Source organism: Myzus persicae, unplaced genomic scaffold, assembly GCF_001856785.1.
Source record: "Myzus persicae strain clone G006 unplaced genomic scaffold, MPER_G0061.0, whole genome shotgun sequence".
In the NCBI taxonomy this organism is placed as follows: Eukaryota; Metazoa; Arthropoda; class Insecta; order Hemiptera; family Aphididae; genus Myzus; species Myzus persicae.
Window position 1 is genome coordinate 110,350 of NW_019103604.1, and position 25,009 is coordinate 135,358.

Here is a 25,009-nt window from a genome sequence, read left to right on the forward strand (position 1 = left end):
TATGCTTATTATAAATTGTTATTAAGTTACAATGAACATAACAATTTTACCTATATTGGATTATATCATTATAGAGTATTAAGTATGCATTTAAATTTGTTACAGAAGCATTCCAAAATGGAAGACCATATTGATGATAATATTTTGCGCAATTGTACAGCAATGGTGTTATCTTTAGAATTCGATCAGTCTCCAAAAGAACTAGAACATTACAATTCCACCACGCTTTTGGCAGTATTGGGAAATATGTTAAAAGCAGTTGATTTGACAATGTCCAAACGCACAATCGCCAAAGACCGATTACATGATTGTGTTTATCCTCTACCAGAGCCATCACATAACATTTCCATGTGGCACAAATTGATCTGGTCCACTGTTTTTATTGCTATGTTAATCGTCGCCATCGTCGGAAACTCGATTGTCATATGGATAGTGGCAGGTATGTGTGGTAAAATATGAGATCTAAGTTAGTAAGTTAGGTATTTTTTTAAAGAATAATAATATAATGACCTTTACGCAAACAGGATGTGCTGATTTATATTTATATGCTATATTTTTATGGTAAATATAATGCATACTGGTATAGGTATAATCAAATAAATAATATAAATATTATTTAGTGAGAAAAAAAAATGTTATGGTAAAAATGTAATACTTCTTGCAGTTATACTTGCAGTAATGTATTGGTTATTTTTATTAATTCTAATATCTATAATAGTTATCACATATTATTTTGATTCATAGATATTTGGTAAGTAAATCGATTAAAATTTATATAAATTAAATCACAAAAACGTTTTGAATGCTATTTTTATAATTCATTCGTATTATAAATATGTATAAAACAGTTATTTTAAATAAATATAAATACTCAAATATATGATATTATCATAATAAACCGTAAAGTAAACCGTACAACTCCATTTTATACAGTTATTATTCAAGTAAAATGAATCAAATCGAAATTAAATGATACATTCAAATAAGAAATGTTTTTTTTTATAATCATAAATTATATTAAATAGATATTTTGTGTTGTGTATAAAATGAATTTTTTGATATAACTGAAAAAATTCAATTTTATATTATTCTCAATATAACAATATAGGTACCTACTTAATGTGAGAAAAGCAGCAAAAGTTTTTGACAGTGCTACTGAATAAACAATTATTTAATCTTATATTCAAAAGTAATAATAGAATAAGAAGTGATCTTTTGAACATTTAATACTGTAGTTTTCAACGAAAATTTAATTACAATTATTATATTTTATAACCTTAGAGTACCTTTTAGAGCACTCAGAAAAAATATAGTTTTAATTTCTATGATTGCAATCCTTTGATTTACCTATTTTTATTGTATTGATTCCTTAAATCTAATGACCAATTTATTTAGTTCAAAGATAACAAATTAAATTTAAAATATTTTCTTTGATTTAACAATAAAAAGCTGGTAAGTAGGTGATGATCTGCTGAACAGTAGGTTTCAAAATAAGTCACTACAATGAATGGTGTTAAATTTGAATTAAATTATATAATACGAAAAAGCTTCAGAAGGTCTGTCAGTCTAGGATATTTTATATTATATTTATTTTGTTATTATAACTACTAGTAAGTTGAATTAATATTATTTGCATATTATCATATTTGTATATTATAATATATTTTTAAAGTTTCAAGTAACCACGAACACATTTTTAAATTACATCAATATAACTAAAACCGTTATTCTTGGCTATATGATATATAATTTTGTCCAAATTTGAACTTGAAATGATTTAACAAAAAACTGTGTTTATATATTATCTTTAAGTTTTTTCGTTACAGTATAATCTCTTTACATGGAATCTTGTTTTAAATTGTAAATCCTTGGCTATAAAAGTTGAATTCTTCATAACTTTTTAGCTACAAAATAATTTGTAAGTCCTAATTTTAATAAATATTGTCATTATTTGACCATCGAAATTATAAAAATGAATTGTGGCATTGTATTTATAATATTTTCAACTGCTATTATAACAATATATCAGGAACCTTGTGTTCAAATTTAAAGTTTTTTGACCCAGAAAATAAGATTTTATACACATTAACAGAAGAAGAACTAAAAAATTGAAAACTGAACACGTCAGTTAAACAGCTCAAGACAAGTCAATTTTCTTTTTAGTATTACTTTTTAGTAGATAATTGTTTTTTTGAAAAGGTAGATTTACATATGAAAAATCTTGTAATAAATTTTCAAGTTCATTGATTGAAAACATTTTTTTTATCAACATAAATTTTAAAAAAACTAATATTAATAAAACATTTCATATGTCTCTTAATAGCTCAATGAGTCAAAATATTTTGAAAATAATATGATGTTTACCAAATGCTAATATATACATTCAGTGAAGAAAGTTTATTGTATCTGCAGTAATTTGTTTTAGAGTTACACCAAAAACCAAAATCGATTATGTCGAAAACCGTTGATAATCAAAACATTTTTTTGACTACTTATTGTGTATAAAGACTCAAATTAAAAAAAAAAACATACACCATTATAAAATGAATTCATCCTCCCCCCCGCTCAGAACATAAAATGTATCATGAATTTTAAACAAATCCATTGAATCCTAAACCAAAGAAAAATAATAATTAAGTTTCTGTCCAATTATTTCATAGTTTTTAAGGCAATTGCCTTAAAAACTATAAAAAATATCTTATTTTGTGCGCATTATATTCTAACCTTAAGTTCATGAAAATTAGTATTTAAATTGTCAACAAAATATCTATGACCAACACCATATTACATTACACATTGCAACCAATTTTTAAATCAATGATACTTTTCCTTTAATCATGTGTTAATGGAAAAAAGCTAAAATAGCATACATTTGAGGAAAACGTTTTAGTAGTTAATGTTAACGAAATATTATACAAGGTGATCTAACAATTATGCTCACCCCTTTTTTCTTTAATAATGAAGTTTTTCAAAATCTGATTTTTTAATCTTTAAATATACTCAAAGACCATGATTTCTTATTCTTGATATTTTTTGTACCACTTAACGAGTGTCATGTGACAATACAAACTTTTGTTTTTCAAATGGTAACCCCACTTTTTACTGTAAATTATCAAGCAGATAATTTTTTTGAGAATTTTGATATATTGAAATCAAAATTCGAACGAGTAGTTTTTTAGTAATTACATATTTTGTGCTAAGGATAATATAGTTTATAATAGGGAGGAGGATATGCTTACACAGTATACGTTTTTATCTATAGTTTGTACACACAATATAAAATAATGCGTCATTTTATATTTATTTAGTCAAACACTTAGGTAAATAGCAAGTAAAAACCTTCTTGATTTATTTAGTTATTTTTCTTATTCCGTGTGTAAAACTGTATAAGTATATCCCTATTATGAACTATTATCCTCAGTACAAATTGTCCAATAACTAGGAAACCACTCGTTCGAATTTTGATTTCGATACATCAAAATTATCAAAAAATTTATCCACTAAATAATTTAAAGGAAAAAAGTGGGGTTCTCATTTGAAAAACAAAGGTTCGTATTGCCACAAGACACTTCTTTGGTGGCACTAAAAATCTCAAGAATATGAAAATATGATCTTAGAGTATATTATTTAAAGATTCAAAAAATCAGATTTTGAAAAACTTTATTATCACAAAGAAAAAAAGGGGGTGAGCATACTTGTTAGATCACCCTGTATATTAGGTTTCATAATTTCTCATTTAAACAACTGTAAAATAGTATTAAATTAATAGCAGATGTGATTCTGTGGTCGAAAATGTATTTTAGAGTCTAAGTGGTATTTTCAATGGAATTTTCGATTACTTTTTATTAAAATATTAGTAAAAGGTACATCTACTACTACTATTAAAATGTTTTTAATGCTGTATCCTCTTGCATAGAGTTTCCATCAAATATTATTTTCAATTTTTAGATTAGACAATTATATGACATCGGTAGAAACCAGAATTCAAATTTAATTCATATTCTCTACAAGTCGGTAAGAATGTAAGAGTTCGATACATAAAAAGATATACTTTAAGCCTAAGAAATAAATGCTATCTAATAAAAAGCTTATTTTGACTATTTTATTATTATTATACCTATACCTATAATATAGCATAATCTACCCTAAATGTTTGTTATGCTGGTTGTAAGAATAATGTATTAGGTATCTATGTAGTTTAATTGATGTATTTATCCCTCCACTAATAAAATCTTTATATAATAGTGTTGGTCAAAATCTGAAAAGTATGAGGTGAACGTAAATATAATGTTTTAAAAAACAACAAATAAATATTATAGTACCTACGTATTTATATTCAACTAAAAATGAATTTTAATTTATTTTATATGGCGAATAATTTGAAATTATATGTTTTCAACGATTGAATAGAAAGCAATTTATCTTCAATGTTCTTAATATTTAGACGCTGTGTAATATTAATATAATATTACCATTGACATTTTTTCAATAAACAATATTTAATATTGTATTATAGAACATATAATAAACCTACTTGTATTTCAAGGAAAATTGTACGTAAATACAATTATAACTTATAACAATTCAAATAAATAAACAGTGTAATGCAATAAAACAGGAAAAAAACAAATTTAACAATTGAAAATGAAGATGAAATTAAAATTATAGTTTTTTTAAAATTACTTATTGATACTTACTTTATATTAAGCAATTTAAAGTATCATTGCAATACTATAACCAAAAAAGGTTTAATATTTTATTATTATAAAAAAGAAAAAGAGTATAAATTGAACTTTTAAAATTGAACAGTGTTTTTTCTTACGAAATTATATTATTAAGTTACAACAAAAGTGCATTAATTACACTTAGGTATAGCCAATCATTTTTTAACGTTTATTACCAGAAGCATATTTCATTTGAGTAATTAAAAAGTATTTTTTCTCACAGCCTCCTCCTTTAAATTACAACAATTCTTTTTTCCGTAAACAGTTTAATATTTAAATTGATATGACACAGGCATAACAAACTATAATATAAAATATACATAGACGAATGAATAGACAAATATTACGTTGCATAATGTATCTATATAAAGTAGATTGAAAACCACTACATATAAGTAAATGGAAAAAAAACACCCTAGACAATATTTACTATTCAGCTGAAAATACCTACGTCGTCATATATCAAAGCCAACAGATATCTTCTGTCAGTCATGTCGACGAGTTTCACTATAACCTATTTTTTTTTTCATCAAGACTTTAAACATTGATCCTTACACAATTGTTACTCGATCAAGGGCCAAAAGTATAAAAATGTTTTAAAATGAAAACATTTTCTCGGTTTCACCATTAAATAAACATTATACACGTGGACAATAAATAACTACAAAACAATCCTTGAGCATATATTTCAATGTATTCCTATTATTAACATGTATACGTAAATACTAATTTTAGTGGTATTAGATTATTAATTAATGACACATATCTACTTGTATTGACAAGCTTACAAAAATTAAGATGTTGACTCATGATGAAAAAATTAAACAATGACGTTCAAATAACATTAAAAAAAAATACTTAATATTTTGATTGATGGCATGCACATTAAAAAATAAAATCAAATGTTATAGCGTCACCTTCCTTTTAAATTGTATTTTATTAATTAATTTGTATATTAAAACAGTTTCGGTACCTATTGACTTTTAGTGCCCGCCATTATATATAGATACGTTAAAGAAAACATTTAAAGTATAGGAACTTATTAATCATATTTTATTCAAATGTGTAAATATTATCAATGTTTTTTTGAGTTCAGTCATCGGACAAATAATGAATAAAACACATTGTTCAAAAATTCAGATTATTTCTAAAAAATTGACTTTTCACGATCTTAAAATATATACCGAGCCATGTGTAAACATAATAAAAGAACAATTATGTGACTATAATTTTTAATTTTCAAACGTAATAAACTACAGTTTCATCCTCATTATTATTATATATATTCAACCTCTAATTACAAACAGTCTTAATAAGTTATAGAATAAGTCATATACTTTTAAGTAAAACACTTAATTTAATGAAAGACTTCACCGTCTTCGTAAGAAAAAAGGTTGATCTTCCTTGATATTAACCAAAATTAAGATAAAATAGTATACAAGTTAAGGTCAGACAAAATCTATTATAATATTGGCTAAATAACTGAACTGTAAATATAGAGTGCGAGACTAGTAAATTATATCTGTATTATTAGAGCGATTACTGATTATTGATTCCTACATCAAAATAAAGTTGAATTAGAAACACAAAAAAATCATTGTAGTAAACAAGATTATTATTATGATAATAACATAATTTGTATAGGTTTGATACATTTAGAAGGCTAGATTATTGTTCTTAATAATATCTAGCTGATAAATATTACATTTTTATATAAAATAAAAGTTATAAAAATAAATCAATTTTATTATTGTTATAAGTTTTTAAATTGTATTTTATCAAGTTTGTATGATTGCTAATTACAATAATAAAGTAAACTATTATTATTAGATCACTATTACAACTCAATCACTTAAATATAAAATGTCTATACGTCAATATAACATGAGAAAATTATATTAACTTACTTCGTAAAAAATATTGAAGTTTATTCAAGCTTTGAAACAATGAAAAAATACATTCATAAAATTTCAAAATATTATGATTTTTTTTATTTACATAAATAAAATTGTTAAAAGTTGTTAGTCATTTGTAACATTTAAATTGATTTCTTATTTGTAACACAAGTCATTGGGTGACAATGGTTGTCAAAAATATTATAAAGTTTTAAAACAGTTCATCACTTGGGTTTAAGTGCTTAGTATAATATTTTAACAGAAATCAAAATTCAAAATCAGAAAATTAACGAGAAGTACAAGAAATATTTTAAAAAAATGTAGAACGATAACAATTTGAAACATTCGAAAACTATACGATTTAAAAGTATCAATAATCCCAATGGCCTATGCTGTTAAGGGTTAATAGTAATAATAGAACAATTATATATTGTATTGAAAAAATACAATAGATAAAAACAAATAATCACTTTATTTATAAATAAGTATGACTATTAACAATTTAAATTTAAACATTTTGAAATTAATCAGAATAATCGTTTATAATCAACGGGCTATCAGATAACAATTGATTCATATTCTAACTAGATTTTAAATGTCTCGTAGTTAAACATCATCACTATATGTGGACCACTCTAAGTAGTTGCATTTTAAATGCATTTTATCCGCAATAAAGATTTATTGTTTTCAATACTGCAAGGCGTAGACTAGTTATTAATTTAAAGGACAATTTATTGTAACCATTATTTATTTCGATTTATACAGGACAACTCTTGCAAATAACTGATTCTATGTATTATTATAAAATGTATTTTGTTTTAATTATTTATGTAGGTACATATTTCATACTAAATATGTGATACTAAATACCATCAAATCTTATTTAAACTTTCAAAGTAATTATTACAGATATTTAATCAAATTGTAAATCTATAAACTTCACATACACAATATACGTAATAATAAACTGTATGTAGTCCATCATTATTTGCATAAGTTTCTCATTGACTACACCTTGTAACTATTAACTATTTAGTGTAATCCATGGTGATGATCGTTGTTTTGATCATCAATTCAAGACTAATAGATGTCTTGAACAAAATGTATGATCTTATTCATAGTTTCTGGAGTCATAAAAATATGATTGTTTCTTAGATATGAATATTATATTAATTAAGCCTTTTGCACTATTATGTTATACATCTGATTATAAGGATTATTATACACACTGTAAGCCAAACCAACCCATATTATTATTTTACTATTATCTTAAACTTATTACATAAGTATCTATTATAATTTTGTCAAGACTCAAGGCACCTCCGCTTAATTTTTAATTGTTTTGTTGAAATGCTTAGAATTATTACATTTTATTGTCAATAAAGTTGACTTCAAACATTGAGTTATTTAATATACATCACTTCACTTCATATTGCTGCTGATACAAATATATAAATTATTCAAATGATTAATACAATTATTTTAAATACAAACATATTTACCACATTAATAATTAACTTTTTTATTTTATTTTACTGTTAACATCAAACAGTAATTTGTATAGAATAGGACAAGTGTGATATAAAGCAGGTACCTGCATGCATTTAATTTTTAATTTTTAGAAGAAAATATACAATCTATATTATAGACATAATGAGTATAATATGTGTGTTGAGAAACAAAGAATAGAACTTAAATTACATAATTTGGGGAAAGAAGATATCCACTGGTGACACTTTTAGTTTGATTTAGGTTTTGTGTATTATTTATTTATTTTATGAGTTTTTTTTTATTTCAATGTAATAAATCTTTGTATCATTTACTTTTAAACCCTTATGAATAAAATTAAAACACGTAACAAGGTGTAATATATAGATATAACCATAAAAGTATTTTTAACTAATAAAATCATTTTGGTCACTATTTAATAGTAATATATATATATATATATATATATAAAGTAATAATTGTATACTTAAAAATCAAGAGTAGGAACCATATAATATAAGCTCCCTATTTTCATAATAAGCATATTGTTTTTTGTTGTTTTCTTTATTTGTCATATCTTAATTTAATACAATTCTAAGGTTTAGTTATTAATAAATATCGTAGATACACCAATATTTTGTTATAAAATATTTAAGGATTGAATCATCTTCAAAAAACTCATGCAAATTATGAAAAAGAATATTTTCTCGTAAATTGGTGAAAACAGATGGGTGCGTTTACAACTCTTAATTAAAGCCTTATCTTTCAGTAACCCGATCGAGAGAACACCTCCTTTCGATGTAAAAATATAATAATAATTTTAACCTAACTCCTTTTTTTGATTATAATAAACTAGATGTTTAACGTTATTTTCAGTATCTTGAATATGAAACCGAAAAATTCGTTTGAGCTTTCTAATCTACTTTCGTTGTTTTTCACTGATATTTTACTCTCCCACCAAAGGTAATCTTTAAGACTTCGCTAACCTATTCATTTAAACAATAGTTTCTTACTTTCTTGTTCAGAAATAGGTACGGCTAATTAAGATGCTTGCACATAAACAAAGCGATCATAACAACGTAATGATGTGTGGAAATGGTTTCAGCCGACCAGGAAAACGGTAAATCATACCTAGGACATAGGAACCGTTAAATTTGCTGTTTATTGTCATTCCGTTCTCGTTTTAATATCTGGATTGGAATGTTGTATTTTATATCATACAGAAATCCGAAGTATAAAGTGCATAGAATATCGCTCGAATTGTGGTATAATAATTGTAATTTGTAAATAGTAAATACTGACAATGTTGTTTTCCAATCGTAAAAGAAAATACATTTTTCCAGTAATTCATACTCGAATATTTATTGTTTTTAAAATGACACATGGGTATTAATAGGGTATTAATGTTTAGGTAACAAATCATTAATTTTATAATTAAAAGCAATACATTTAAAACTGACAATATTGTTAAAATTATTGTATATTAATTACCTACTGAAATATCATATGATTTTTTTCTCTTCTAATGTGTTTATTCTTTATTTTTTCTAACGCAATTTTCATGAAACTGCTTCGGTAAATTATTATTACATGATCACTTAAGACTTATTTTATTAATTTTCTATTCGTTAACACAATTTAAATGTATTCTGGATTTAAGCCTATTGCATATTACCTGCTGTGATTAGAAGGTGTTTATTTTAAATGTAAGAAAGTTTAAGCTCATTAATAAAACTTTATAGGTACTAACTATATTATTTATAAAGTAAAACTTGACGATAAGACTGAAAATTATTTAATTTTTCCAAGCTTTTATGAAATGTGTGTTAATATAATTATATGTTAAGCTTATGTTGTCCTTCACATTTTAATATCTTAAATTATTTGATTTCAAAAAAAAACTTTTAATTCTAAATAAAAGTATTGTTAAAACTATCAATTGAACCGATACCACAACAATTTAATTTAAAACAATTCTAACATATGTATTCCAATCCAAAATTGAACACTTTAGTTCTACTTGAAATAAATATCAAAAATAGAAATTCAATTATTCACAAGGTTATTACCGCGAATATAATATTACATTGAAGTCAGTTATAAGACTTTCTTGGATACAGAAATATACATAGTTGAATTGAAAATTTTTAACTTACCATTAATACCATTATAATTATTATTTTTTTAAGACCGGAGAAGTAGCCCATATATATATATAATGTGTTGAATGTATCTATTGTCATTGTGTTAGTCATGTTATTGGTAAGTAAGTGTAAAATTTGAATTTCATAAGAGAGAAAGATTCTGAGCCAAGGCAACATGTCACCTTACATTTCTAAGAATATTTTATTATATTTATTTCTATTAGTGATATTTTATTTGGACTAGTTTCTCAAAAAAACAAACCTCAAAAGTACCTATTATAATATGTGTAATAATATTTCATACAATATTACTATTTATTGGATGTTAATAAGTATATTAACTTATAAATTAATACCTATGCACTGTAGAATGGTATAAAAAAGTTTGTTGTATAAACTATAAACGGCATAATTAAATTAAATATTTATGAAAATTGTATTTTGTATAAAAAATAAAAATAATCATCATAAACAAAATGGCAAAAAGTTTCTAGTTCCTATAAAAAATACTTTTTAATTAAAACGATAAATATCTAAAATCGTAATGTTTGGTTTAAATTCCAATTTCGTCAAAACTTAAAATGTTTAAAAAAAAAATTACAAAAGTATTAAGATCATTCTTAAACTGTTGTAAGTATATCTTATGAGTAATCTTGTACTACACTTCAATTCTTAAAAATATTAAATTTCATAATTATTTAGATACTAAAAATTAACCTACACATTTTCAAGATTTTGATGAATTTCGACGTTATATTTAAACTTTTTGCCTAGGTACTTATTTTTTATATTTTCAAAAAATACACAAAGTTGAACTTTTTAGAACCTTGTTTCAATTTTTAAACTTTTTGATAGAGCATAATTAATTTAATATGTATTTATAAAAAAAAATACTAAAACAGATTTAAAATTTTGGAGGTATATATGATGAACAAAATATAATTTGAGAAAACTAAAATTTAAGTTGTAATGGAATGTTTTAAGTTTCTTTTTTTGATATTTTCAAAATATAACCTAGCTAAAAAAAATCATTTGAGGATAAATCGATTTTATACGTTTGAATATCGTCTAAATTTTAACATAAATTGCTCATGAGAAATAATTATGGATTACGTTTTTTTTTTAGTTCCAGTAAAAAAAAAAAAATCATAAATACATTCTTTTACTATTTTACTCACAAATAATAATTTTATTATGTTCGAATAGACATACAGTTGAAGTACAGATAAACTACTTGGGTCAGACATGCTTACAGTAAAACAAATGTTTAACGATTAAATAAGCAAAATATTATTATGTCTATTTTTTAGTATTTTTTTTACTTTATTATTTTGATTTACTTATTTGTATAAACTAAATAAAAAGTCACTTAAAATATGGTAATAAATTTAAATAACTAGATAAGTTCAACTATTCAAGATAAAAACTTTAAAAAATATAAATCATACCTCTTAAGTATCTATTTTAATTGAATAAGATGTTTTTGCATTACTTAATTAAATTATATTGTAAGTCTATAAAAGTACATACTTCTTACAAATATAACATCTACTAATAAAATTATGTATAAAATGCTTATACTCGATACAAATTGAAACCTATTCAACGATGACTTTTTTATGTAATTAAAAATCGAGCACAAGTTAGTATCTATTCAGTAAATTCTATTACTTTAAAGTTATAAGTGAAAATAAAATGTATAAATATTAAAAATCATTTGAAATAGAGCATTTAATATTTTCATGTAATCTTTCAGCTACCAACTACCATCGCAAGTGTATTTACTTATAAAAGTACTAACATGATCAACTGGATTGTGTGTTGTTTTACAACTTCAATCTGATAAATATTGTATATTTAAAACTAAGTAAAGTATATTTAATATTTCTCAAGGTTTACACATCAAATAGTTTTTGTAGCACAAACATAAATTAATTTATCTCAAATAAATTAATCTAATGGAAATAAATTGAATAATTTTAGGTTTAATATTAAATGCGTTCATATTTTGTATTCTATTATTTGCATTAAATATACAATAATAGTTACTACAATCGAAACCTCTCGATGTCACTACAACGAAGTGTGACGTCAGCTTACCGTAAACCTAAGTATTAATTCAACTATAACCCTCACTGTTAGTTCAATGGCGAGTTGTCAAAATCTACCGTACATAGTACGTGACTTAAACATTAATATTTTCTTACAAAATGGGTGGTCCAAATGGATTATTTTTTCCACTACGAAATAAGTATTTTATTGGACCCAATATAGAAAAAATTGCGAGTGTTATTTTTAACTTTCGTTATTTTTATCAAAATGTTAACTTTAGAATTGAAATATATTCTGATAAAAAAATACGGTATGTACTATTCGTGGTACACGCCAATAAATAATTAAATATATTTTTAATTGTCGATGAAAACTTTGTATTTTATTTTATAATAGATTCAGTAAACATATATTCAAGGTATTTGTGGATGAAATCAAGAAATTAAATTTAAGTTTTTAATTTGTAATATATTTTGTTTTTATTTAATATATATTTCTAAGTAAGATAGTTGAAGCGTTTAAAAATCTAACATTAAGTAGTCTTATAATACACTTTATGTTTAACAAACATTTTAAATATATTAATTATACTTGAAAATAAATAAAAAAATTTATGCATTTTGAAGAGTTATTATGACCATCAATCTTGCTTAAAAATACATTTTAATTGTCTTTTTAATTATCTGTAAAATGTATAACAGTTAATAATAACTTGGCGTGGTTGCTAAAATCAGTCATGCAACCGTCCACTGCCACTAGTTCCAGGGTGGGTGACCACCGGTTTCTTAGTGAAAAGAACTTGGTACACATATAAGAGTTTCCAACAATCGTACCAACCCTAACGTAACTCCTTAAAATAGCTAATAGCACCCAGTGGCCTATGTTAGCAAAGGATAATTAATAAAATAAATATATTTTTTTAAACTGAAAAAATAATATACTGTGTTTTTATAATAATTTAAGTGTCTGCGTTTTTTAGGCGTGTTATAAATGTATTGCATCTTTTTTTTCATAAAAAACCACGAGCAAACAATGAAAACATTTCGTTAAATCAATAAGCTTAATCGGTTGTAGACTCTGATTTTTCATCGATTAAATTATTAATTCCACTCTTAAAGTCTTAACTCAAGAAATCAAGAATCAATATTTTCTACAACTTATATTCGTTTTGCATGCGTATTTTTACTATAAAAGCCGTAATAGTATAGACAAGTAAAAACAAATTGAAGGAGAGTTTTTAAAAATGAGAAAGTAATATTTAATTATTATTGCAAATGATCATGTTTAAAATAGGCTCTTATACTTAAAGTTTTTATCACTATGCTTATATGTGGATAAATTGGTTTATAGTTGTCATTAATTATTTTTAGAATTACTACTAGGTTTCACTCTAATGTAAAACGATTTGGCTTTTACTGGTTTTGTGTATATGTATAGAACATTGAAGTATTATATGGTTGAAAAATATTTATCTGACAGAAAAGGTCTATTCATCTTTACAATAAATAAACGATTGTTTATGCATGTATGAACTATGTATTTGCATTCAATAAAAATATGATAGGCTCGAAGAATAGACGTGTCGTTAAATTGTAAAATGATTTAATACTGTTGTGGTGCTGATAATAATTTCTCGCTCTACCTCATACATAATATGTATGTTTATCATAAAATATATAAATATTAATATTAGTTCCTACCGAGACCAATTTCAGATGAGTTATAACAATACTATCACAATAATTCAAGACTTAAAATGTTAAAATATTATAATATAGGAATAATATTATATTATCATGATTTAATTTATACAATGATGTGTAGGCACAAGAATGGACCGGTGTGCAATTGAACTGTATGTATTAGTATATTACTAACTGCGTTACCCGACTTTGCCCTGGAAAAATAAACAATTATAAAATACGGCAGTTGGTGTATTTTGGTTACCTAAATTAACGGAAATGTGAAACGTTGGTATTAGTGTACCTAGCTTTGTGTATAAATCCGAGCGAGGGGGGGGCAATCAGCTTGCGGTGGATTGGATACAACTCTACAATCATAGTAATCATACAATATTTGGTGTATTTCGGTTTAAGTATATAATAACTTCATGAGCTAATCGGTTTAGGTGTACCTTCACCAGTGAAAATGAAAAATTTAGAAGCACGGAAGTTGTTAATATGCCACTTTATCTGATACGTATAGTTAACAAAAATATTTAAAAAAGTCTGTTCATCGCTACCTGTCCTATCGCACGTTGTTCATACTACTCTATAAATTTCGGCGGTATCTCTAAAAAAAATCTCGAAATGTTTGTTAAAGTCGGTCGAGTAGTTTTTAAGTAATGAACCACACACATTACCTTTTATACCAGTATAATACACAAGATTTGAGTTTGTTTAAAAAGATTTAACTAGGTTTTAGAGTTTTTGGTTTTTTTCTTCATTGCAATAATTTATTATTGATAATAAAATTATGTAATATTAATTATTTTAACAGTCAATGACGCCTACATCACAAAATAAGTTAGCGAAGCTCTTTCTGAAAGCTTGCTGAATTCCCGGTTTCCAAATCTATTTTAATATACACAACAAATTATAATTTCTAATACAATTACTATTGGTTGCTCCGATATTTTGGTACTAAAACAAATTTGGGTGTATATTTTTGTTAGTATAAATCTATATTAAAAACGTATACAATAAGTTATTATTTTAACATCAACAATCGTAATCAAATATTGTTTTAATATAACGGTTATCTACTGAAACACCGAGTAAATACATTGAAGGCGATGAAGTTATGGAAGATTTATTTAAGCCCCTAGGTTGCTTGGAAAATATAATTGAGAACAATAATGTATTAAATAAACAAAATCAATGAACCTTCCATCAATTCTTTATACATTATAAGATGCACTAAATAGGCGAATAATTGAAAATTTGGATTTTTTAATTTTGATAACTTTACATTTTTAGTAGGTTGAATTTTTCCCCTTGAATTTCGGGTTCCCGAGAGTCGACTGTATAAATGTGTATGTATAAATTATTGTGCAATAAACAGAATATCCATTCAATTATGCTGAAAAATATCCAACGTGTTCTAACTTTTTTTTTAAAATAAATTTAGAAATGCTATACTGCAAATATAAATAATTATAGTCATTAGATAATACATTATTCACTATTATTTAAGGTGGATTTTATAAGTGTTATATAAAAAATATTAGGGTAGGCAGCAATTTATTTTTAATATTTAAGAATAATTACCTATACTGATGTATACCAATACAATATTCGTTAAACATGATAAAAAAAATTGAAGCTCAGGATCTAAAATGTCGTATGTTATTAACATTTAATATTAACAATTCGAATAATTAAGCTGGATGTAAAACGAGTAAAAACAATTCTATCGTCTAGAATAAGTTTTCGTTGTGTAATTTGGCCATTTAGGTACCGGCAGATATTATATTTTACATACTTTGGTTTCATAATGTACTTATTAATATACCTATATCTCCTATACCTCCATACTGTATACAATATTGAATAATACTCATAAATTAATAATTATTAATATTTGTACACAGAACAAAAATGATTTTAATTTGTAATAGTATCACTTTATTGATATTATACATCCCACTAATATGGTTATCATAATACAACTACAATATTCATCGCTCATCTAAAAATCAAAAACTATGTATGTGCCTATATAAATGCTTAAATATATATGTTGTATATACGTTTAATAGAAATACCAAATAACAATCCAAAGATGAAGTCCACCCAAAAACCTTATCTTTCTTTTTTTTGTTTTATCACTTATTGCAATATTCAGTTTGTATAAATTATTGTTTTTGCTGTACAAACAGAGAGATATTTGGTATCGCATCGTTAATTTGTTATCAGTTATAAGTTATAAGTTATAACAATGCATAATATCTTTATCGTTTTAAGTTCAGAATTGATTTATACTACTTTCAGTTGTATTTACTAATATTTTACTATTTTATGTGTATATTATACATACAATGTACATACTCCAACATTTGTGTAGGTACGTATTATATTATTATATAATTCATAAGCATATGAGTAAAATAATTTACTTATTTTTGAATGCCAAAACTCATAAGTAAACGTAGTCCTATTTTTAATGATTATTTTAAATTAGGTATTTTTAATATACTAAATACTAATATGGTAATGAGATATTATACCATATTAAAAAGACATCTTTTTAATTATTTGTTATTTCTACAAACATAGATACGATACGTGAGATATGTACATTTCAATGAGATAATTAACTTTAATATAATGTTATTTAACCTATAAAATACATTTAAAACCTTCTTAAAATATTGAATTCATAAATTGTATGATAATAAAATAATAGTTACATTTATAGAACTCCCAAACATAAATGAAATAAAATAAAATAGATTCTCGAATTAATCAATTTTGTTGGTATACGACTTTTTATTAATAAAAAAAGGTTATACAACTATACAAGTCCTTTTTGAGATAATGTAGTCAATAGGTAGGTGTATAATAAAGCATACGATCAACTGATGCAACTTTCTGGTCTTATAAATAAAAATGAAGACACAAACACTAACATATCAAATGTCTATGTTCAACGAAAAACAGTTAACATTTATTGAATACTGGCTGGTCGTTTAAGGGGTTTTCCGTGACAAATCAAATTATGCCAGTAGATTTGCCTTGTCTTAAACTCAGTTAAATGTAAGCTAAACATAGTTTTTATCATAGTTATTTGGGTCATTTTTTCCGGATATAAATTGCAGGTCTAAAATCATATTCGATAATTAAAATAAGTATTTATTTTAGGTAACCAACAAACAACCGTATGGCCTATACAAACAAAAAAATATTAGTTTTTCATGAGCAGACAAATCCCTGTGTAAGCATCCCTTTAAAATACAAGATAAAAAAAGTGAAAAACGACTTCGGGGTGCACATCCTCGGGTATAAGATTACCTAAATACCAAATTGCAAAACTATGAGAGTGATATACTCGGCTGTAGATCGCTCACACACACACGCTCATTACGCCAGAAATTATAACATTATTATAAAAGCAGTTGAACTACATATTGTTGTTAATAAATGTTACAAATTTTTAAAAAGCACCCTAGATTTGAGAGATTTTAAAATACAATATTGATATTGTGCATGTTTGATAAATTATGCTTGTCATATTGTTGTTTACCTACAACAGTAGCTCAGTGTGAAGAATTTCCTCTTTAAACATTTTTATTGGGTATGTCACTATAATATCTCTACTCATATTCCCTTATAATCTGGTAGTTATAGTAGCAGCTCAGCATTTTGTACATATCAAAATAGTTTATTAGACCAAAACCATGATATGCTATCTAATTTTAATTTATATACAGTGAATTCACCATAATTTAATTATTTAAATTATAAAGGGATGAAAATAAAATTCTAATTATTTAGTATACCTATTTTCGATTTACAGAGCGTTAAAGTAGTATGGAATTTCTAGGGGAATTTGTTTTCATTAGAATTGTCGAGAATTTCAGATCATTTACGTTTGACTTACCAAGAATCTGAAAAGGGGCCGATCCGAAACTGTTACATAACACACATTGACGAACGATATCCATCATACTGTTTCATCCTTAGACTACTTTAAGTCATCACAATATTTGGACGACTCAACATTTATTGGTGACTTCTTAATCAACGGTGACTGTCGACGTATACAATACGGATTACGGACTATATAAATAAAACTTCAAATTTCCTTAATCGCTAATAATTCTCTAAAATGATTAAAAAAGATTTTTCTATTCGTATATTGTATCAATTTTGGTCTCCAATTCATTGACACGGCTCGCTTCGCCAACTACTCCTAGGAGTCGTACCGCACAGTTTGAATACCTCTATAGGTAGGTACTCTATAAAATTAACGTATGTAACACACAGAAAACAAATCTATTGATTTATAAGGCAAAAAATGTCTTTATAAAAAGTTTGAAAGTATCTATAAAAACATTTTTAAAGTATTTGTGATTGTACTCAAATACTTTTTTTACTGAGTTTATATAAATACTTATATTAAATATATTTCAAAGCAAGTATCTGTGTCCCTGACCTAGCTAACTTGGATACTTTTAAAAAGTATCTTTTACAAGAGTGGGTCATTCTATAAGTACTGTCTATAGGAAAGAAAGGTTGACTTTAATGCATAGGTACACTGTTTACAAGAACAGGTGATAACGGAGAATTCTTATAAATGCCTTTTAAGGACGTTCCATTGAGACTCTTTTGATATAATTCAAAATAGTTATTCCCGATATACATTAAATACTTGAAAAATAATAACATCTTAAAATAAGTTTGAAAACTCCGGTACAAAAAAATCGAAATTAAACAAGTCCTTAATTGCTTCTAACTATGTACAACTTTTCTGACCTAATTAATAAAAATTGAAAACTCTTTGAACAGACCTTTTTATTATTTTTATTATGTCTACAATGTATTAATTAGGTAATATCGGTATTTAATATTTTAATTTGAGTATTATTAAAAAAAATATATGTGTAAATTAATTTGAAAAAAAATAGAGTATAATTAATATTTTATTACCACTCTACTAGTCTACTATAAAGTAGGTATGTCGAGAAGGTCACAGTAATTTAAATTTGACTTCAATAATAAATCATTGTATATACGATAAAGAATGATTCTGAGCAAAGTCCACCCAACTTACTTTTTGGTAACCGAATAGTTTTTTAATAATGTTACTATAGTTTTAACAATTTTCTTTTTTTTTATTGTTCTAAAAAGTACTGATAATTTTCAATTTTGATCTCCCGAAAGTACGAACTAGATCCAATTCGCTTCAAAAAACCTTCTTCTAAATTGATGATCACAACCTGTTTTGTACTAAAAAAGTTGAAAAATTTAAGTTCTATGTACATGTTCAAATGTTTCACCTAAACCTTTAAAATTATTAAACTGGACAAAATAAAAATACAATTGAAATACATTTTTTAAGCTCCCCCTCCCATTTGCCCATTAAAAAATCCTTAGTACTTCACTGTGCCCCATAGATTAAGATTTTTAAAAGCATAATAATCCATTCATGAACTTTGCATTGATATCTACATGCATATTGCATACACATTGTATTATTATTACAAGACTCGTGTAACGTAAATACACAAGTCAACAAACTATTTCGAGAAGGTATAGCTATAAAAAAATGCTCATGAAGAAATTTAAAATATGAAATATTCAGTAAAACCATGTACATATTAGTATATCTCTATGATGAAATTCCAAAAACCTTTAAAAAAAAAAAAACACTTGCTTTTATTTCATTTACTAAATTAAGTACATTGCATGCGTAGGAACATGCGTTCGTATTTTAATTCTTTAGACTCGAGTGTTTAGTCCTTTATGAAATGGAAATGTATCCCTCTAAAATAATATATTTCAAGTTTGGTCCAAGTATTTAATTTAAAATTGTTTTGCTCGAGAGCTTACTGTTCATAAATATTTAGATTAACTAGAGAACCAGAAAATGTTGGTACTCTTTAAATGTGATTAATATTTTTATAGTTTCATCTCATGTGTGGTATTTTATTGCTTAAATACTATATAATTCAAAGGCACTTAAGTCTAAAAATGTTAATATTAATGATTATTTTACCCGCGGAAAAAACATTTAAAAGAAGAATAATAGAAATTTAAATAGTTGTAAGAACTAGTGGGTTCTAATGGAAGCATGCCTTCACGAGATTTACAGGTCTGAAAATGTAGATAGCTTAAAGGAGATGTTAAAGATGCCACTGTGCTACAATAGTACTAGTAAATTATAAATTGAAAACACTCGCAGCACATGGTGCGACAAACGGTTACGGAACAACATTTTAGATATTATGGTCTGTGAACATTAAATTATATACCTATCAGTAAACTGAATGGATAGTTAAATTTTAGTTTATATAATATTTACTTTGATACATTTTTACCTAACTATATCATATATAATATTATTAAGAAGTTAAAGAAGCACTTGTCTCATAAATTAGTTTTCTTAAAATGCTACTCACTGCCTATGAAAACAATGTAATTTTGAATTCATCTTCAAAAACTGTTTGATGGTTATTTTTTAATTAATCATACATATGCAATACAAATATTTAAATATATCAATATAAACTATATAAATTAGATACTTATTCAAAGTCTTAAGTATTGTAAAATATATTATATTGTAAATGGATAATTATTAAAAAGTAATATAATTATATGAATGTGTCAACCATCAAAAGCATTTAATAAATCAATAATATTGACAACAGTTACAAACACCTTCTAACTAATAACTTTATATAATTAAGACTGATAATAAATTATAGCTTAAAATAACGAAATAATATTATGTGTTAACTGTTAACTGTTTAGCAACTTATACTTTAACTTAAATTATCATATTAAATACCTACAAAAAAAAAAAAATAAAAAAAAAATGAAAATGAGTAGTTTAAGTTTCACAAAGAAATTTGTAAAAATAAATGTGCAATAAAATAATTTAATAGTATATAATGTACAAAAGAATTATAATTTACTAAATGGTATACTGAAAAATGAATGTGTAATTTCTCAAAGTTTGGTAAAATAATCTAATCATAAATGTATACACACACAATTATTTATCTATGGCATTAACTAACTTTATAAGTTTATAATCCTAAATAAATAATAAGACTTCAACCAGTGAATATAATATCTGACTCAGCTTAAAATGATTTATACCAAATCCGTTACTTGTTTTGTTCTGTGCCCTTTATATAATATTTATTAAGCAAAATCGTTGACAAACCCTTTTGAATGACATATTTCTAATATTTTAATATTACATCAGGAGTGCAATTTCAATGAAAACACTGGGGGTTCAGAAACCTTCTAATTTTTTAGTTTATATAGATTATACAATGAGCAGCTTCATCTGATTTCACCCCCCCCCCCCCCCCCNAACATAAATATATATATATGAGATATATATAATGGTTTTGAACTGTACATTTTAATTTATAAATATAAAATAAGAATTATAATTATTAACGATTAATGGAATAAATTATGATGATTAAGGGTCCTGATTTCAAATCGTGGCATGATAAGCTCACAAAAGCCCATTTCCCACCCCCTCACCAATTTCACCAATTGCACCAATACATAACATAATATTAATGTGATGTATATTTTTAAGAACTTGAGTTATTTAATAATTGTTTCTTTGATTTAAGTAATTTTAATTATTAATGGCACTATTTTTTTGTCACTCGGAAGTCATCAGATATTTAAGAAATATAAAGTCTTAAATAATTTATCATTGTGACGCCGTTATTGAAGTTTTAGAACCAAGACGAATAATAATACTCCCTCAGTAAATTTATTGTTTTATATTATAACTATATTATCCAATCAATAAATTATATATTTAATAACTACTAGTACACTTATATAAAAATTCAAATTTTAATAATTATGTAAAATAAAAATATGTTTTATTTAAAAGACAATTGAATACATTTATTTTATCAAATTCTGTTTTATTATACTTTTACAAAATCTAAAATTAAAAATAAGTAATTCAATATATGTCTATCGACTATTTTTTCAAATCAATAAAAAATATTGGTTTTATTGGTGATTTTATTTTTTAGTGCGCAGATAAAATCAATTTTTACTATAATTTATTTCCTTATTTTACTGATGAATATTCTAGTATTTACTATGAAAGTACATACAAAGTTCAATATAGTATATTAGTAAAATCGTTAAAAAAAACTATAGGATACCCTATAAATCTTTCAGAGGATTTGCATCCATCACAAAAAAAAAATCCATTGTAAAAAGGTTTCAAACGAAACAAACAAATATTAATGTAATGGTTTTGTTTTTGTTAAATTAAGGGAAAAAAGTAAAAACAATTCCGGCATGCCATAAATACTCTTTTAACCATACAAGTTCTCTAAAGTTATTGAGATAAAGTTTATGTACACCAAATCAAAATTATAATAGTAGGTATGTATGACCTAAATTGTGTGACCATTTTATTACAATCAAATATTATACAGTTGCTGATTTTCAGCATTTTCAATAATGGTTGTGTGTACATCAATGTTGTTTTTTTTTTTTTAAATTTGATACTTAAACTTGATATTTGGAAAAAATATGTGAGCCGTGCAGTATAATGAATATTCTTTTAAGTTTAAATAACGTGTGAAACTGAGAAACAGCTTTGTAGTTAAACACTCGACACAAATAAATTAGTTTTTTTTGTCCAATACAACTTATAAATTCATATTTATATATTTTTCTAGGTTATTCTAACTTTATCTCTGTTAATTATGTGTATATATAATATATATTTATAACACGATTCTATTAAATAAGACACGTTGAGCTTTAATCTAATACATTTTAATAATAATGTAACTATAACACTCGAAAATAACATTACTGCATTTAACATATTTTGTATCAAATTCAATAAATTGAATAAACTTTCATTTTAACCAGAAACAAAAAGTGCGTACAGTAATCCAAGAACTTTATACAATACCCCATAGTGTCGGTAAAAACGAGACAAAGTTATCTCGTTAAACCAAGTTTATATTCTCTCATTTCATATGCTTTCGGCAATAATTTTACATATTTACCTACTGACACCATTTGTAGACACATATTTTCCATTTATTTTTACTCCAATCATATGACTATTCTTTAGATCAATAAATTAACGAATGATTTTCTTTTGTTATTTATTTTTTTTGTTTTATAACTAGATATAGATAACGAAATCTGATCTTATTGATCAGTGCTCAAAATACTGCTTTCTATATTATGCGTTAATGTGTTGTAAATGTACTATGTTGACAGTCGACAGATATGAACTGAATTTGTAGCTTGTCACATTTTATTTAATATTTTGTTACTTTAACGAGTATGGTACTAAAATAATAAGTCGTAAGAGTTTTCTGAAACATCATTTCAGATTAAGGTTAAGATAACAAATACATTTAACCAATTCCTTCTTTGTAATTGTTTTTACTTTTTTATTTCACATTTAAGCCAAATAATAAGTAATCTAATACTATCTAACCAAATACTAAACATTGTGTTATCGCCAACTAGACAATAGTACAACTACAATTATTCGTGAACCAAAAACATATTTTAAACTATCAGTTCTGGAACCTCTCCAATAAAACACTCTCAAGTATTAGGAAATTTATTTTTTTTAAATATTTTATGAAGACCATTTTTTATTTCTTTAGTTGTATTTTACTGATTTTGCCGATGTATATTAAACTTTTCATTTTGCCTCATAAGGCATACAAATAAGTTAAACTGATTTTAAGTATATAAAATAATCATTTATAAATTATAAGTACCTACCCATCTACTCATTGATAGACAAAATTTAGAATGCTAAAATTGAAAAACTGGTAGAATTTAATATGAAAATAACAAAAATGTTTAAGCATTGAGTTATAAAATGTACAGAGCATATTCATTATGCGCAATCCATTTGAGGTATTTAATGTTTTAAATTAAAACAATATTTACAGTTGATACAATTCCGTGAACTGTTATTTTTAAATGTGCAATTCTATAATTCTAATTGTAATAATATCTTGATAGAACTATTAGAAAATGGTACATAAATACCTAATCTATTTTTATTTATTTTTTACTTTGGATGCTTAAGGTCTAAAAATTAAAATTAGTTGGTTCATACCTTCTTTAGATGGGTACAGGGCTGGTATCAAATTGGTTCTCAACCCCAAATGTCGAATTTGTTCCCGTTTAATTACGCACATTTTCTTTCTCAATTTTACAGACTTAAGACTATCATTACTAGACTATTGGTAAAAAATGTGAGATTATGTGTGTTAAAAAATAAAATAAACTAATATTTAAAATTTAAAATCATTGACTTGGAAGTCCACCAGCCATCGCTTTGGTAAACAAATTAAAAATAATAAAATATAATGTATACAATTTAAAATTGTTGATTTGCAAATTTGAAGCAAACTTTCTTCAAATATTCAATTCCTGTAAGTTTTTCGTCAATGTACTTAGTCATACAGTTTTCCACGAATTGGTTATCTCATTCCTGTTTGATGGTAAGTTTCCTTACATTTTCACTTCAAAATTTAATATAACACCAATATAACAATTCATTACCATTTTATTATATATACTATAGAGTGTATAGGTACATTTATACTTTATACTATCTAATATGGACATAGTCATATGCGTAGGCACATTTTTTTTTTTGAGGAGGAGGAAGAGTGTGGTTTGGAAAGGTGACGATAAGGATACCCATTTTTTAAATTAGCCCCCTCATCATTTATGCCATCTGTGAATAAACTGAAAAAATATAAGAGGTTTCTGCACCACCAGTTTTTTTTATTAAAATTGCGCCACTGTCCACTGGTACATGTTATTTTCAAATATTACACTTCTTGCCAACTTCGATTTTACACAAATACAACAAATGTTATGAAATATTAAAACATATTATAATGTATTTTTACTTTTATTTAGAGTAGAATATATTCACTGTCAAGTGGCAATACATTAATTTAAATCTGGGGTATAGATCATAATGAATG

The 25,009-nt window shown here is 24.9% G+C and overlaps 1 protein-coding gene across 6 annotated transcripts in view; it reads left to right on the forward strand.

The window, feature by feature from the left end:
* The window catches only part of LOC111034913 (tachykinin-like peptides receptor 86C), a 124,956-nt gene that overhangs the window by 62,784 nt on the left and 37,163 nt on the right, over positions 1 to 25,009 (forward strand). For 5 of the 6 annotated variants that reach the window (XM_022316344.1, XM_022316342.1, XM_022316347.1 and 2 more), the window contains one exon: positions 106 to 439. In XM_022316344.1, coding sequence (XP_022172036.1) covers positions 118 to 439 — 322 coding nt within the window. In that variant the 5' untranslated portion in view covers positions 106 to 117. The remainder of the gene's footprint in view (positions 1 to 105; positions 440 to 25,009) is intronic. The other variant, XM_022316345.1, reaches the window with a different exon arrangement.